This window comes from Hyla sarda, chromosome 6, assembly GCF_029499605.1.
Source record: "Hyla sarda isolate aHylSar1 chromosome 6, aHylSar1.hap1, whole genome shotgun sequence".
NCBI lineage: Eukaryota > Metazoa > Chordata > Amphibia > Anura > Hylidae > Hyla > Hyla sarda.
Window position 1 is genome coordinate 153,176,924 of NC_079194.1, and position 17,771 is coordinate 153,194,694.

Below are 17,771 nucleotides of genomic sequence, written 5' to 3' on the forward strand. Positions count from 1 at the left end.
CTGATGGTAAAAGATCTAGGTCCCATTATACAGCTGATGGTAAAAGATCTAGGTCCCATTATACAGCTGATGGTAAAAGATCTAGGTCCCATTATACAGCTGATGATAAAAGATCTAGGTCCCATTATACAGCTGATGGTAAAAGATCTAGGTCCCATTATACAGCTGATGGTAAAAGATCTAGGTCCCATTATACAGCTGATGGTAAAAGATCTAGGTCCCATTATACAGCTGATGGTAAAAGATCTAGGTCCCATTATACAGCTGATGGTAAAAGATCTAGGTCCCATTATACAGCTGATGGTAAAAGATCTAGGTCCCATTATACAGCTGATGATAAAAGATCTAGGTCCCATTATACAGCTGATGGTAAAAGATCTAGGTCCCATTATACAGCTGATGGTAAAAGATCTAGGTCCCATTATACAGCTGATGGTAAAAGATCTAGGGCCCATTATACAGCTGATGGTAAAAGATCTAGGTCCCATTATAGTACCAGGCAAGAATTTGGTCAACCTGAAACAACTCATTCTCTTAATCTCACTTTGTAAAGGCAGACTGCATTGGTAAGTGCAGGATGTTCTACATATGTGGCAATAAAACTAAATAAGAGCCCCAATGCTTGTATTCTTATATTATTTCTCTAATATCCTGTAAAAATTGCATGTAGTATGTTGGACCAAAGGTTTCCATAATTTAAATATAATTGGGGAGATCTATGAAACCTGTCTAAGAGGGAAACTGCCTATAGCAACCTCTCTCGGCTCAGCTTGTATTTTATAAAATCCTTTATAAAAATGGTTGGCAACAAAGTTTTGTTTTGGACAGGTTTCATATATATCTCTGAATACTCAGGGCGGTTTTTCATATTTACACATTGTTTACAAGTTTCCATGGTGATTAGTAGTTTATAATATTCTAGTCAATAGCATTTAGTAAAAATGTCCTGTCCTCTTTGTTCTTTCTAGAGAAGTGGAATTTCGAGAAACAGTGACCCATGGGTAAGAATTTTTTTTACTTCTATTTGACTGCGTTGGGTGTCTTTCTGACTTTGCACAGCTGCCTAAAGGGGTTATCCAGGAGTAGAAGAACATAGTTACTTTCTTACATAAAAACAGCTCCACATATGTGGTATTACATCTTGGCTCAATTAATTTCAACAGAACTGAGCTACACTATCACATACAAGCTGAGAAATAATTGCGCTGTTTGTAGACGAAAGCAATTATGTCTTTCTAATCCTAGATAACCCCTAAAGTAAAAGCAGAACCATTCCAGGACATTCTTGAAAACTGTGTCAAATTGAAACATAACTTTTATTATCCACTAAATAATATTATAAGGTGAGTAATAAGATGATTAAAAACACAGTCCCTATGACTGATTTCAGTATCAGAGGTCCTGTTAGTGACACAACTTCTACAATTCACTGCAGCTCAATAACACGCTGCTTAACCCTTAAGTACCAAGCCCATTTTGGCCTTAAGGACCAGACCAATTTTATTTTTGCATTTTAATTTTTTCCTCCTTGCCTTCTAAAAATCATAACTCTCTTATTTCCATCCACAGACCCATATGAGGGCTTGTTTTTTGCGTCACCAATTGTACTTTGTAATGCCATCACCTATTTTACCAAAAAATGTACAGCGCAACCAAACAAATATTATTTATGTGGGAAAATTGAAAAGAAAACTGCAATTTAGCAAATTTTGGAAGGTTTTGTTTTCACGCTGTACACTTTCCGGTAAAAATGACATGTTTTCTTTATTCTGTGGGTCAATACGATTAAAATGATACCCATGTTATATGCTTTTCTATAATTGTACCGCTTAAAGGAGAACTACGGGATTGAAAAATGTATCGCGGGGGGTCCGACCGCTGGGGCCCCCCACGATCTCCCGTACGGGGCCCCGGCTCTCTGGTTAGAGAGGGCGTGTTGACCACCGCACGAAGCAGCGGCCGACACGCCCCCATACACTGCTATGGGAGAGCCGCAAATTGCCGAAGGCAGCGCTTCGGCTCTCCCATAGCAGTAAATGGAGGGCGCGTGTCAGCCGTCGCCTCGTGCGGTGGTCGACACGCGCTCTCTATGCAGAGAGCTGCGGCCCCATACGGGAGATCTTGGGGGGCCCCAGCGGTCGGACCCCCCGCGATCTGAAACTTATCCCCTATCCTTAGGATAGGGGATAACATTTTCAATCCCGTAGTTCTCCTTTAAAAAAAAATCTCAAACCATTTTAACCCCTTAAGGACTCAGCCCATTTTGGCCTTAAGGACTCAGACCATTTAATTTTTACGTTTTTATTTTTTCCTCCTCGCCTTCTAAAAATCATAACTTTTATATTTTAATCCACAGACTAGTATGAGGGCTTGTTTTTTGCGCGACCAGTTGTCCTTTGTAATGACATAACTCATTATATCATAAAATGTATGGCGCAACCAAAAAACACTATTTTGGTGGGGATATTAAAAAGAAAAACGCAATTTTGCTAATTTTGGAAGGTTTCGTTTTCACGCCGTACAATTTACGGTAAAAATGACATGTGTTCTTTATTCTGAGGGTCAATACGATTAAAATGATACCCATCATTACATACATTTATATTATTGTTGTGCTTAAAAAAAATCACAAACTTTTAAACCAAATTAGTACGTTTATAATCCCTTTATTTGATGACCTATAACTTTTTTATTTTTCAGTATAAGTGGCGGTGTGAGGGCTCATTTTTTGCGCCATGATCTGTACTTTTTTTTTATACCACATTTGCATATAAAAAACTTTTAATACATTTTTTATAATTTTTTATTTATAAAATGTATTAAAGTAGCAATTTTTTTTTTTTTTACGTTCACGCCGTTCACCGTACAGAATCATTAACATTTTATTTTAATAGTTCGGACATTTACGCACGCGGTGATACCAAATATGTCTATAAAGTTTATTTTTTACGTAAAACGGACGTTTTACTTTTTTATTGGGGGAGGGGATGTTCACTTTTTTTTTTTACTTTTACATTTTTTTACATTTTTTTTTTACACTTGAATAATCCCCATAGGGGACTATTCATAGCAATACCATGATTGCTAATACTGATCTGTTCTATGTATAGGACATAGAACAGATCAGTGTTATCGGCTATCTTCTGTTCTGGTCTGCTCAATCTCAGACCAGAGCAGAAGACGCCGGGAGCCGGAAGCAGAAAGTTGAGCGCTGCGGGCGATCCGATCGTTCGTTTAAATCGCGCACTGCCGCAGATGCCGGGATCTGTATTGATCCCGGCACCTGAGGGGTTAATGGCGGACGCCCGCGAGATCGCGGGCGTCGGCCATTGCAGGCGGGTCCCTGGCTGCGATCAGCAGCCGAGATCAGCCGCGCTTGACACGGGCATCGCTCCGATGCCCGCGGTTATGCACAGGACGTAAATGTACGTCCTGGTGCGTTAAGTACCATCGCACCAGGACGTACATTTACGTCCTGCGTCCTTAAGGGGTTAACAAAATTAGTATGTTTGAAATTGTCCTATTTTGACCACCTATAACTTTCTAATTTTTCCATATATGGGGCGATATGAGCGCTCATTTTTTGCACCATGATCTGTAGTTTTTATCAGTACCAGTTTTGCTTAGGATTTACTTTTTTTGTTTTTTTAATAAAATGTGTCAAAAAAGCAGCAATTTTTGACTTCTTAAATTTTTTTTTACATTTACGCCGTTCACCGTACGGGATAATTAACAATATGTTTTAATAGTTCATACTTTTACGCACGCGGCGATATAAAATGTGTATTAATTATTTTTTTTACGCTTTTTTAGGGGGTAAAATTGGGAAAACTGACATTTAACTTTTTTTTTTTTTTACACTTTTTAGGTCCCCATAGGGGACTATTCATTGCAATCAGTTGATTGCTAATACTGTGCAGTGCTATGTATAGGACATAGCACTGATCAGTATATCGGTGATCTTCTGGTCTGCTCGCAGACCAGAGCAGATGACCCTGGGAGACGGCCGGAGCCAGGTGAGGGGACCTCTGGCTGTCATGCTGGATGTAGTAACACAATATGGCACTCTTGATCCAGATGGAGGGTGCACGAGTAGGGTCCCAATCCTTACTTAAATACTATAGATGACTCGGCACTCAAAATAATGCTTAAGTGGGATTTATTTCATACACAATCCAAGTAGATAACGTTTCGGTCAAGTATTGACCTTCATCAGATCTGGATTGCTGCGGAGTATAGTGCTGGTTAGTGCGGCTAGAAATGCCGTGAATGGAGTCCTGTGTGCGGCGACCGTAGTCGCTGAAGCGTCTGTCATGCTGGATGATCGGATCCCCGCGGCAGCGCTGCGGGCGATCCGATCGTCCATTCAAACTACCGCAATGCCGCAGATGCCGTGATCTGTATTGATCATGGCATTGGAGGGGTTAATGGCGGACATCCACGCAATCGCTGATGTAATCGGGTTATTAACCCCTTAACGACAATGGACGTAAATGCACGTCATGGTGACGTGGTACTTAGCACACCATGACGTACATTTACGCGCCGACATTATCGCGAGCACCGGAGCGGTGCTAGCGTCATGCCCGGCAGGTCCCGGCTGATATCACCATTTGTTATTATATTACTTAGATATTGGTGCCTATTAGCGTGTATTTAGTCTAAAGTAGAGTTACACATGTTTGTGCCCTAGTGAGGGCTAATAGATGCTCCTTATATGTCCGCAAAACTGTTGTGCACCACAACAGTCACCTGTATAGCAACCCCCAATGCTTGATTAGTGTATGGTACAAACTACAGAGACCCAGGAACTGTCACATTCCAACGTATTTCGCCAATAACACTGGCAAACTGACAGCTTTGTTCTCCTTGAGAAAGCCACAGTATTAGTGGCGAAACACGGTGGAATGTGTTGGTGTCTGATTTTAGTTCCTGGGTCTCTGTAGTTTATACCATACACTAATCAAGCATTGGGGCTAGTAAATAGGGGACTGATGCCACTGTGGTGCACAACCGTTTCACGGACATAAAAGGTGCATCTATTAGCTCTACATTACACTTTAAGCAAATGCTAATAGTCACCAATATCTAAGTGATATAATAACAAATTGAGAATGTAATCGGGTTATTAAGCCGCGTGTTATTGAGCTGCAGTGAATTGTAGAAGTTGTGTCGCTAACAGGACCTCTGAAACTGAAAATCTCAGACCATAGGGACTGTGTTTTTAATTTAACCTTATAACTTGCTCACCTTATATTATTTAAGGTATGCTTTAATATGACACATGATATGAGAAGGATCCATTAACCCTTACAGGGCTATCTGTTCTATAGAAGCACCTTCACATGTATCAGAGGGCCTGATTTGTTGTTGGCGGCTAATAAGACAATTGAGACAGTGGTCTATAGCCAAAAACTGTCCTAAGATATATCCCACTACAGAATTGAATGATGGCCATTTTTCTCACTGAATTCCTTTGTGGGTCAGTGCCTTTTCTGCTCCATGGTAAGTGAAGCAGTAACGATGTGCCGAAATGTATGATTTGTGGGCTTTTACTGTCCGATTCTGCCTTAGGATTAAGCTTGTTCAATCTTTCACTGGAATTCAAATCCTCATCAGAAGTTCCGACAAGTTAACACACAAGATGAAAACCATTGTAGCCAACGGGAGTGTACTGCAAGGCGGATTTCTTTAGTAGCAATGAGCCTTGTAGTTTCACATGAGCCTTCTGACTGCTTAAAAGGTCTTGCTACAGGCCAGAGCGCATACTTGTTTAAAGTAAGAACTTTGTTTTACTACCTGCAAAAAAAGAAGAAGAAAGAAAAGATAGCCAGCAAAACAGCCAAACTCATGGTGCATGCTGTTATGGCATATACAAAATACACACAAAGAAGTTTGCAGCATTACTCTCTGATCATTTCACTATCTGATTATCTTTTAATGTTGCGGCTTAAAGGGAGCCTGTCACACACACAGGGTAGTCCAATCTGCAGGCTTCATGTTATAGAGCAAGAGGAGCTGAGCAGATGGCCATATAGTTATGTTACATTTCAGATCCTTTATTCATGGAAATCTCTGCTCATTCTATGGTTGGTAGTCATGTGGGTGGTCCTTCTCAGTGATTGACAGCTCTCTCACTCATACACAGAAGGCCTTTAATCACAGAATATGACTGCCCAAATTACATAGGCCCAGAATAAGCAGAGTTTTATGTAAATAAATGACAAGTTTTATTGAATCTTTTACCACTTAACTATATATCAATCTGCTCAGTATCGCCTGCTGTATGTTGTACTGTCTGCAGCTTGGACTGCTTTTTCCCACCTCCACAACAGCACCACATGAGGTTGGACCCATTGACCTAATAGGGACAGGAAGCACAGCGAAGAGGTTAAAATCCCCTCCCCTTTACCAGTGCTTTCATGTCCCTATTAGGGCAAACACTCGAGGGGTCTGCTGCTGTAGAGGAGTGGAGTGAACCTAGTCAGTGGATCCATTGGGGCTCAGGCCTTTTTTCTTCCCAGAACTCCATCCTGGTCAGTTGAGTCCCTTTGTTCCTCCATTTGAGAGAGGGGCACTCCAGAATTTCAGGGGCCGTTATGCTTGTCCCACCATGCCTCCTTGGAAGATTCATTCTAGCTCACGGTCTGTACAGGCTACAAGGCCACTCGGAAACCTAACTTTGTTTCCCATGCTAACACTCTTTCAGTGATGTCATTTTAAAGAATTCTTGGGAAACACTTTTCACATATTTAAAGGATAACATTGCAGCAACATATTTGAGATCTTTGCATGTGTAGATGAACCCTTCGGAGCCACATCTAAAAGAGAAAATTCCTAAGGGGCAGGTTATTTTCTCATCCCTGTGTTAAAACAGGCTACAGGATTCCTAGCAGATGCTTTAGCAGAATCTGTTATGATAGCCGCTAAAACAGAGTCTTTTACCAACTCCACTAGAAGAGCCTTTTTGCTCAAAATGTGGTACGGTATCTTTAAAGCAAAATTATGCAGGATGCCATTTAAGGCACATTATGTCTTCATGTCAGCATTAGAGAAGATCTTAGAAGAATCGTCAGACAGAAAGAAAAGCTCTTTTAGAGAGACAGTCAGGCAGACAATTAAAGGGGGAAGAAGTCCTTTCGTCAACCCGGGAATCGGGACGGCTATACTGTAGAGGTAAAGGAAAAGGTGAAGGAAGGAAAGGAGGAAAGCGGAAGAACATAGGCCCAGATTTATCAAAGTTTGTAGAGCTTATTTTCCCGTATATTTGGCGCAACTCCGCTTATTTGCAACTTTTTTCTTTGTTTTCATCCCACCGCTCATCTTGACATCTTGCTCACATAGACGTTTTTGCACTTTTCACTTTCCAGTGCACCGTGATTTATCAACTGCGACTGTCGCAGATCTAGGCGCATCTGATTAAAAAGCTCCAGGAATCTACACCCGTTTGAACCTTGCTTATGTTTCTGCTTTTCTGAATACCTGATCACAGATCACACTGATTTACATCCCCACCTTGTTTCCCGCCCGCACCACACATCTCCCATCTGTCTGCTACCTATTGCAAGACTACAACTCCCAGCATGCCTTTACAGAGATGGCATGCTGGTAGTTGTAGTCTTGTAGCAGGCTGGAGATGTGCGGCGCGGGCAGGTAGGAGACAAGGGGGGGGGTTGTGCCCCCGTCATTAAGTGAGGGTAGCAGGGATAGAATTAGATTGAGCCCGGGCGGCTTCAGAGTGATGCCAGACGGGTTCCTTTAACATATCTCGGCACCACAGAGTTTTTGGAGTTCCTAATGTGTTTTCACATTCCCCGCTGGGTCCCGTGATTGGCCGGGACCGAGCAGCCAATCACCGGACCTGGCGGGAAATTTGATCTTACGGTACGGACTAAAACTCTGCGGCTCTGTTATATGTTAAAAGGAGCCCGGGCTGGCATCACTCTGCAGCCACACAGGACTCCTGCAGATGGGCAGGGAGATGTGTAGGAGCTGTTCCTGCCATCCCTCAGTGCTGTGGTACTCGCTGAAGGATGGCAGGGATGGCTCCTGCACATCTCCCAGCCCGGCTGCGGAAGTCCCGGGTGGCTGCAGTGTTATGTCAGCCCGGGCTCCCTTTGCTACGGCGCCACAGAGTTTATTGTCATTTCAAATTCCTCACCGGGCCTGTGTCACGGGACCCGGCGGAAAATATGAAATTACAGGGATTTTCTGATCACTGCCGGCCAAGGAGTGGAGCGCATTACCGCCCGGTTGTCACCCGTCCCACAAATACAACTCCCAGCATGCCCTTACAGTAATGACATGCTGGGAGTTGTAGTTGTGCGGTGGGGGTGGTTGACAAGCTTGTCACCTGCCACACAGAAAAAGCGTAACACTGAAAAATATCAGCACACCAAACATGTAATGCAAAGTATGAAAAATCTTTATTAAAGGGATACTCCCGTGGAAAACTTTTTTTTTTATTTTATTTTTTAAATCAACTGGTGCCAGAAACTTAAACAGATTTGTAAATCACCTCTATTAAAAAATCTTAATCCTTCCAGTACTTTTTGGGGGCTGTATTCTAAAGAGAAATCCAAAAAAGAAATGCATTTCCTCTGATGTCATGACCACAGTGCTCTCTGCTGACATCTCTGTCCATTTTAAGAACTTTCCAGAGCAGCATATGTTTGCTATGGGGATTTTCTTCTCCTCTGGACAGTTCATAAAATGGACAGCAGAGAGCACTGTGGTCATGACATCAGAGGAAATGCATTTCTTTTTTGGATTTCTCTTTAGTATACAGCCCCTAAAAAGTACTGGAAGGATTAAGATTTTTTAATAGAAGTGATTTACTAATCTGTTTAAAATCATTTAAAAGATGGGCTATAAAATGAAGCCCAAGCACAAATCTAGGGAAGGGCCATGAACCCCCTCACCTAGAGATTGGCACCCGTCCCACACAGTAGAAGGTTAACAAACTCCACCCAGATGATGTATATAGAATCTAGAGTTTACACACAAGATGAAGGTATAGCAATATATCACAATCATTAATAATGTCTTATTATATTAAAGTTATGCTACCCCTATATAGTTGCGAACTGCAGATGATAAAAAACAAGCATCCCAGACTGGGTGAAGAGACCAGTGCGTAAGGGCACGCTGGGAGTTGTAGTCAACCTTTTATTTATTCTCCCCCCCCATTTCAGATCCGTGTATCCTGTGGACTACTTCGGATTCGGTGGACTGCATCGATGATCAGAGTATTTTTATATTCTGTTTAATGTTAATAAAATGGTTAACGCAAGCTTTTGAGGGAGTGTTTTTTTATTTTTTATTATTTGTTTTTTTATTTACTTGACAGGCTTAGTAGTGGAAGCCGTGTTATAGATGGAGTCCATTGCTAAGCTGGGGCTTAGCGTTAGCCCCAATGGATTCCGTCAATAAGATGGCTTCCACTACTAAGCCTGTAAAGTACATTTTTAAAAACAACACGTTTAAAATAAATTTTATTCCCAAAAAAACACTTCTCCACAAGCCCTTGTTAACCATTTTTATTAACATTGAACAAAAAAAACACTGGTCACCGTACTCCTATGAATCTAAAGTAATCCACAGGATACACAGATCTGAAATGAGAAGTAAAAAGAATTAAACCTGAGTTCGTACATTAAGGGGGGAAAAAAAGTGGTAAAATTTTTTTTTAATAAACACACATGTACTTATGTATGTGTGTATGTATATATTAGGGATCGACCAATTATCGGTATGGCCGATATTATCGGCCGATAATCACGATTTTGGCCATTATCGGTATCGGCAATTACCTTGCCGATAATGCCCCGCATCGCCTCCACCGCACCGCGACCGCTAACCCAAAGAGTTGGCCTACAAACTGACCTACAAATTGCAGTAAAACAATCAAATTTGTTCTCCACACAAGCAGAAAGATATTTCATAGGCACTTTCACCATTTCGCTATAAACATTTAGATGGCGTGTGAACATGTAAGAACAACCTGGTGGACACCTTATATAAACTAGAGGGTCCAGAGGTCCAGATCCCCGAAGAGTGCTTCAGTAAGAGGCGAAGAGAACAACAGTCCCAAAATTCATGGGGGGGGGGGGGGGGGAGAGAGCCTAAGCAGGTCCCATATCTCTAACAAATCGAAAAAACTTGAGTAAACGGGTGGCCTTTTTCAGTCGACACACCTTAAACCCAGGTGAATGGTGTTCAAATCAGAAGATCTTCCACAAGATAACTCTCCGCTGGGGTCAACCAGAGATCAACCTTTTTTCCACAAGATAATCAGAAGATTGTTCCATTCTCTTTTTTTTTTTTTAGCTTAAAGAAAGCCCTCAGTTGGTGGATGCTCTATGGCTTTCCTCCTGTTCCTCTTATGCCGTTAGTTCTTCAGATGGTTTTTCAGGGGAAGACCAATGTTGTCATTCTAATCACCCCCTTCTAGCCAAGAAGGGGATGATTCGGCCTATTGAAAAAACAGGCTATAAACTCACCTAATATTAACTAGATTCTGTTATTTTTTTTCTTAATATAAGTGAGCCTTTGAAAAGGGCCTAATAAAGAAGTAATCATACAGAAACCCAGGGCCTAAGCCTGGGGCACAAGATAATTGTGACTAGTGGTTTTAAAATCACTAGTCACAATTATCTTAATACAATAAAAATAAAAGTTATATTTTAAAGGGGGGTTTATCCAAAAGGGATCTTGTGCCCCGGGCTTAGGCCCTGTGTTTTTGTATGATTAATTGAAATTGCAATTCCTTGCTTACCTAGGGGATCAATTGTGTTTGGTTTAATAACGAAGTACTTTTAAAAGTTCAGTTCTCAGTCTTAATGACCATCTGACTCTTACTTACTTGGCTGAACATAGATGGATAAAAAAAATTATGAAAGCTAATTCCATCCTAAACCCCAAAATTTCTAATCTTCACCCTCCTTAGGACCTAAGCATAGTATTAAAGTGTCTAACCTTACTACCACTGGGTCCTTTTAGCAGAGTCTCATTTAAAATTCCTCTTAATAATGTATCCTCAGCCAGTAGGGTTATTGAGCCGCAGGTCCCTTAAAATTAGGGATCTTTATTGGACCATCTTGGAAGATCATTTTTAATACAGAACTCTCCTTTCATCTCCAAGTAGTCTTTGACTTTCATAGGTCTCAAGATGTCAGAACCCCCAAAATAGCTCTTAGATGTTAAGAGTGCAGTGTTTTGCTATATCTCCAGTGCCTTGCATCTGGCTCTTAACCCTTTGTCATGAATTTGGAGAAGGATATATGGAAGAAAACATCGCCAGATGGATCACAAATGCATTCTCCGAAACTTAGTTAGGTTCTCCCTTTTCTCATAAAAGCTCACTAAACCAGATTAGTTTCTACCACTTTGGCAAAGAGGGCCCCAGCTTCCATTGAACAGATTTGCTGGGCTGCTATATGGTCTAGTCCCAACACTTTTTTTTATTTTTTTAAGCATTCAAGACTTAAGCTTCAAGCCAGCCAATACTTGACTTTTGGTAGGAAAGTCCTAAAAGTGGAAGTTCCTTCCTAGTAACTGAGTTGGCATTATTTCTGTGGTGCTGTCATGGAGATGAGGAGAGAACATTAGGATAAGTCTTGCTGGTTCCCCAGTCCTCTTTGACAGCACCAGTTACCCTCCTATTAAAATTGTATTTATGCATATATTATGTACTAAGGTGTACTTATTTGATGTTGAAAGTAACTGATGATGGAGGGAAGGGGAGGGGCGTGTTACCTCTCATACTGTGCTTCCTGTCCCTATTAGGTCAATCGGTCCATCCTCCTTTGGTGCTGTCGTGGAGGATTTGGAGAAACCGGCTTACCGGTAAGACTAATCCTAGTTTTCAATGTGACAGGTTCCCCTATAAAGAGCCTTATGACATTTTTATATTTAAAGCTTTTTAGTCCTAACATAAGTCATTACATCAAGATTTCTGAATGTGGCCAGAAGTGAAATAAATAGGGATATTCATACTACTGTTATGGCTGCTGTATCCCTGGTCATGAATACCTGTTACAATTTTCTTTAATTTTTATTTTATTTTTCTGTGATTTATAATTTTCTAGCTCCTAAAATAAAAAGTTTACAGCGGCACTCTTCACATGTGCAACAACATCCCCATGTGTGTTTGGTGTCTGATCGGCATCTCTGGCTATTATTTACTGTTTAAATGGATTTTGTTCATTTGGAATAATTTATAGTACTTGTCAAGATCTCACATTTTTTAAAACATGTTCAGAGCACATAACAAACATACCCGTGTGGTTTTTGTTACAGTTTGGCCACTTCTCTGCTCCCAAATAGCCTTTTTTTGGCTGCTCACTGTCCCTGCCATTCTCGAAGGAAGAAAGGTCATACATACCCTTGGGCAAGCCAATGTTCGCCTTGATATCTCATGCTCGATCCCCCGCCCCTTCCCCTTCTTGCTTGACCCTAGATCAGTGTCTCCCAACCAGGGTGCCTCCAGCTGTGGCAAAACTACAACTCCCAGCATGCCCGGACAGCCTTTGGCTGTCTGAGCTTGCTGGAGTTGTAGTTTTGCTACAGCAGGAGGCACCCTGGTTGGGAAACACTGATCTAGATAGACCCGTCAGGCAATCAATGCAGGCTGCTGGCTTTGTGAATCCGGCTCTGAACATGACGATTGTCAGCCCAGGAACACAGAGTCCATCTAGTCCCGCCTGCCCTTCCTGTATGTTGTCTCGTCACAGGTAGTGGCCTAGACAAACAGTAAATGTCTCTAGCACAGTATTGTACAGTGTTTGGCAATTTAGGGGGACCTCAATTTACCGTAAATATAGCATTCATTTTCTCTTAAAATTCTTTTTTTTTATCAGAATACAGTACAAAAATACTTATTAATGTTTACTATTACATATAAAAAATCATGACAAATGACAGTGGCCATTTAATCACACAATATACGATTTTCACTATTTATACTTTAAAGGGGTACTCCGGTGGAAAACTTTTTCTTTTCTTTTAAATCAACTTCTATTAAAAATTCCTTAACCTTCCAGTACTTATTAGTGCATGTATACTACAGAGGAAATTCTTTTGTGATTTCTTTTCGGTCACGACCACAGTGCTCTCTGCTGACACCTCTGTCCATTTTAGGAACTGTCCAGAGCAGCATATGTTTGCTATGGGGATTTTCTCCTGCTCTGAACAGTTCCTGACATTACCCAAAGGTGTCAGCAGAGAGCTCTTTGGTTGTGACAGAAAAGAAATCCAAAAAGAAAATAATTTCTTCTGTAGTATACAGTCGCTAATAAGTACTGGAAGGATTGAGATTTTTTAATAGAAGTAATTTACAAATCTGTTTAACTTTCTGGCATCAAAAAAAAATAAAAATAATAATTTTCCACCAGAGTACCCCTTTAAGATCAGAAATCATCATCCTTTCATAGTGCTATAAATCTTTTCTTGCTGGATGGTCTAGCTTTAGTCATTAGCGTTTATCCATGGCCTTTTACCATAACGGTATGGCACTTATTGTTGCAATGCTGTTGTGTATGGCGTGCCACAGACAAGTGACAGTCTAATCTTACCTTTATAAGACATTGGTTGGCTTGGTCTAACTTTTCTATATATTTTCACAGACCTGATCCCTTTGCAGATCCCTATCATGACCTTGATATGGAGAGATACTGGCGTGGAGGGCAGTATGAAAATTTCCGTGTACAGTACACAGAGGCAGAGCCATATCGCTATAGGGTATGTAACTGTTTTATTATCCGTGTCCTCATAGCTGGTGTCTAGTTAAAGATATAGAAGAAAATGTAAAACTTTTTCTGTATTGATGCATTAAAAAAAAAATGTTGTTCTTTTTTTTTTTTTTTTTAAACAATCATTTCTGATATTAATTACATTACTATCCTGTATTCATCCTGAGTAACATAGTACTCAAATAATAAGTAATATAATCCAAAGCTGACTTCACTATTCTGCTGGCGGAGTCACTGCACAGATTTGTTACATTACTGAGCATTTACTGAATTACATTATACTTTAGAGCTGCTCTGTTTTGACAGGGTCACTGTGTGAGTACAGTTTTGCAAAGACAGTGTCCATAATATAGCTTCTTTGCTTCAACACATTGAAAGTGAAACAAAGGTATTGATATGAAGTGTAGAATTTTAGTTTTAAACATTGTTAGTAGGATATGCACATACACTTTGGTATGATAGAAGAGGGACTAACCGAAAACCTGGAAGTGTGATCACTACAAGCAATTTCAAGACCGTTTATACATTTGGTTACTAAGCCATTTTATCATCTCTTCCATAAGCACTTGCTCTAACTACGAGAGCCATTATGTTGAACTCCTTAGATGCGGTGGTCAATTTGTGATTTACATAATCTAAGAGGTTTCTGGGCATCTGTCCCCCATTGGAACCTGGACGATATGTGTAGGTAATGCTTCCAGATTTGAAGCCTACAGAAATGTAAATGCAGCTTTTGATAAGTGACATCTTGAACTGTGTACAAAAGACACTGGTGATGCTGTTTTCTCTGATCAGTAAATAAGAGTGAGTATTACTTATTAACAATGGAGAGTGTAAGGATTTTTGCCTTTTGTTTTCCAGGATTGTTTCTCATATTTTTTCCTCTTTTCTGTATGTTTTTGCATTTGGCTTACTATTAAGCTCTTCTTTCCTGCAGGACAGAGAACGGGAGCGTGATCGTGACAGGGACAGAGATAGACAGCGAGACAGAGACCGCGACAGAGAACGAGACAGAGAACGCCGCCAACGGGAAAGAGAGCGAGACAGAGAACGGGAACGAGACAAAGACCAACAGAAAAGGAAAGATGAATGGGAAAGGGATAGAAACAAAAAAGTTGAGAAAGACAGGCAAAAAGATAAAGACAAGGAGAAGGAGAAGGACAAAACAAGGACAAAGTCTCCACTTCTTCCTAGGTTAGTGGTCTTTATTTGCAGCAAGAAAGTAGTGGTTGCATTATTTAAATCCATTGTATTTAGGATCCGATGGGCTGATCATTTGAATTTATTTACATAGGTTCAACCTGTCATCAACTGATAACTTTATTAGAAGACAAAATACAGTAGCAGTCCTGCTAGGCTAAAGGTGAGTGAATAGCAATAATTAGAGAAAAAGAAGATGCAAGAAAAATGTCCAGAATTAACGGTGAGTAAATAGCAGAAAGTAGAGGAAAAAGAAGATGCAAGAGAATAAATGCAAGAGAGATGATGTCCAGTATTAAAATAACATTTATTTAAATAATTAGAACTGTAATGTGAGGTCTTTAGCAGGGCCCTTGCTTCAGACGGGTCACAAGATATAAATAATAAATATAAACAGGCTAAAATTAAATGGAGATGATAAAAAATACGTGTAAAAGCATATAAATAGGTGACACTTGTAACAGAGTAATTTGGGACATGGAGTATTATAGTCTCTGCGCTATGGTTGGCGCGGTGTGCTGTTAAGAACTATGTCGATACTTCCCTGCATTGAATGGTAGGCAATATTGTCAATGTTCTAGCATTGCATTTTCCTGGTACGGACAGTGCCGTGCCTGTGTAGTGGATTAAATGCCGAGCTGTAATAAGATTCGTAGCAGCGCTGGAAGTCCCCTATTTGTTTCCCACTCTACCCTGTCACCACAGGGCTACTGTATGAGTGGTTTTGGTGGGGGTTATTGCTAAATGTCAATCATGTGCGCATTGCAGCGCTGGAGTCCTCTGGTTTGGGACCCTCTTTACCCTGACAGCACAGGGACAAAATTATAAGTTCCAAGCAGAATGAAAGTTGGCACAATGTGCCTCTTACCGGCAATGCCGATGGTGAGATTTGCTGGGGCTGGCCAGCGGTGCGGTCGTGCTTGGTGGAGCGTCCCTCCAGTTCTCAACTGAGACTGCAATGGCTCCTGGATTGGGGGTACTCCAGTGTGTTCACGGAGGGGGTATTGGTGGATGCAGTGTTAGGCTAGACTAATTTCGGGGAGCCACGTCCCCTTTTTCAATAGCGATGAAAGTGGTTAGCTGAATCTACATAGTTCTTACCAGCACACACCGCGCCAACCATAGTGCAGAGACTATAATACTCCATGTCCCAAATTACTCTGTTACAAGTGTCGCCTATTTATACGCTTTTATACGTATTTTTCATCATATCCATTTAATTTTAGCCTGTTTATTATATCTTGTGCAAGGGCCTTGCTAAAGACCTCTCATTACAGTTCTAATTATTTAAATAAATGTTATTTTAATACTGGACATTTTCTCTCTTGCATTTATTCTCTTGCATCTTCTTTTTCCTCTACTTTCTGCTATTTACTCACCTTTAATACTGGACATTTTTCTTGCATCTCCTTTTTCTTTATTTCCTGCAATTCACTCACCCTTAGCCTAGCAGGACTGCTACTGTATTTTGTCTTCTCATTTCACTATTGGCACATTGGGTTTGTGCAACGCAGTACCCTCGGCTTAGGTTTTTCTTTTTTATGTAGAACTCCCACACTTTTTTTAATTCTTATATAGATAACTTTATTACACATATGGTGTGGTGGTTATGGGGATTGTGTAAGCTTTGCATAACTTTGTGGTGTATTTTTTATTTTTATTTTTTATATCTTGTCTCACATGTATGCATGCTCATAAATATAATATATATTTTTTTTTTTATGACTGACTAGGCCATAAACTGCATGGGGTGCTAGGACATTTTATGGAATCAAGTGTATTTGCAATTAAGATTGTATATTAAGGGACTCCTTTAATGTTAAAGGGCTTGTCCAGTTTAGGAAACCCTTTGTGATATACCCTATTGGTGAATCCTGAGTTAAAGTGATACTTCGGTTTTAAAACAACCGGTACCATAAAGTTAAACAGATTTGTAAATTATTTCTGTTTAAAAATCTCGATCCTTCCAGTACTTATCAGCTTCTGTGTGCTCCACAGGAAGTTGTATTTCTTTCTGGAATTCTTTTCTGTCTGACCACAGTGCTCTCTGCTGAAATCTCTGTCCATATCAGTAACTGTCCAGAGTACAAGCAAATCCCAATAGCAAACCTCTCCTGCTCTGGACAGTTCCTGATACAGACAGCAGAGAGCACTGTGGTCAGACTGAAAAGCATTCCAGAAAGAAATACAACTCCCTGTGGAGCGCTGAATCCCAGCGATTGTGAGGGATTCAACAGATTTGTTTTTAGAACACTGGTTCTCCTCGTGCACGGTGTGGCGGTGGTTGACATGCCCCCTCCATGGAGGGGACATGTCGCTCTGTGCACGAGGAGAGCCAGGGCACCGAGCAGGAGTTCAGTGGTTCCAGTGGTCGCACCCACGCGATCAGACACTCATTTATCTACCAAAGTTCTCCTGTAAGGGGTTAATTAAAACAATGTTTCATATGCTGCTCAGACACTCCACTTCACTCCCCGGCCACCCGGAAGATCCTACCTTTTCTCTGCATAGACTTTTATGCAGTGAAAAGGTCATATCAGCAGGCTGGGGAGTGAACCACAATCCTGTCTGCTTCCATGGCTTTTACCTCATGATGACACCGGGTCTCAAGAGGGAGACCCAGTGCACTCAAAAACTTTTCACATGTCTGAGCAACATAGTCCAACGAAGTCCAATAAATTCTTAGACCTAAACAGGGCCCAGATCTGTCAATAAAGTACTAAAGGGAAGCCAGTGATGGACCACCAGCAGCCAGGTAACCCAGAATGTCGTCAGCATATAGGGAACCTTATTTCAATGCCTTTTATGGAGAGGGCTTGC

The 17,771-nt window shown here is 40.9% G+C and overlaps 1 protein-coding gene across 3 annotated transcripts in view; it reads left to right on the forward strand.

Annotated features, from left to right (window-relative positions):
- Positions 1-17,771, forward strand: part of ZC3H18 (zinc finger CCCH-type containing 18) — a 166,403-nt gene that overhangs the window by 74,551 nt on the left and 74,081 nt on the right. For all 3 annotated transcript variants that reach the window (XM_056525578.1, XM_056525579.1, XM_056525580.1), the window contains exons 7-10: positions 969-1,001; positions 11,788-11,847; positions 13,626-13,740; positions 14,689-14,945. In XM_056525578.1, coding sequence (XP_056381553.1) covers positions 969-1,001; positions 11,788-11,847; positions 13,626-13,740; positions 14,689-14,945 — 465 coding nt within the window. The remainder of the gene's footprint in view (positions 1-968; positions 1,002-11,787; positions 11,848-13,625; positions 13,741-14,688; positions 14,946-17,771) is intronic.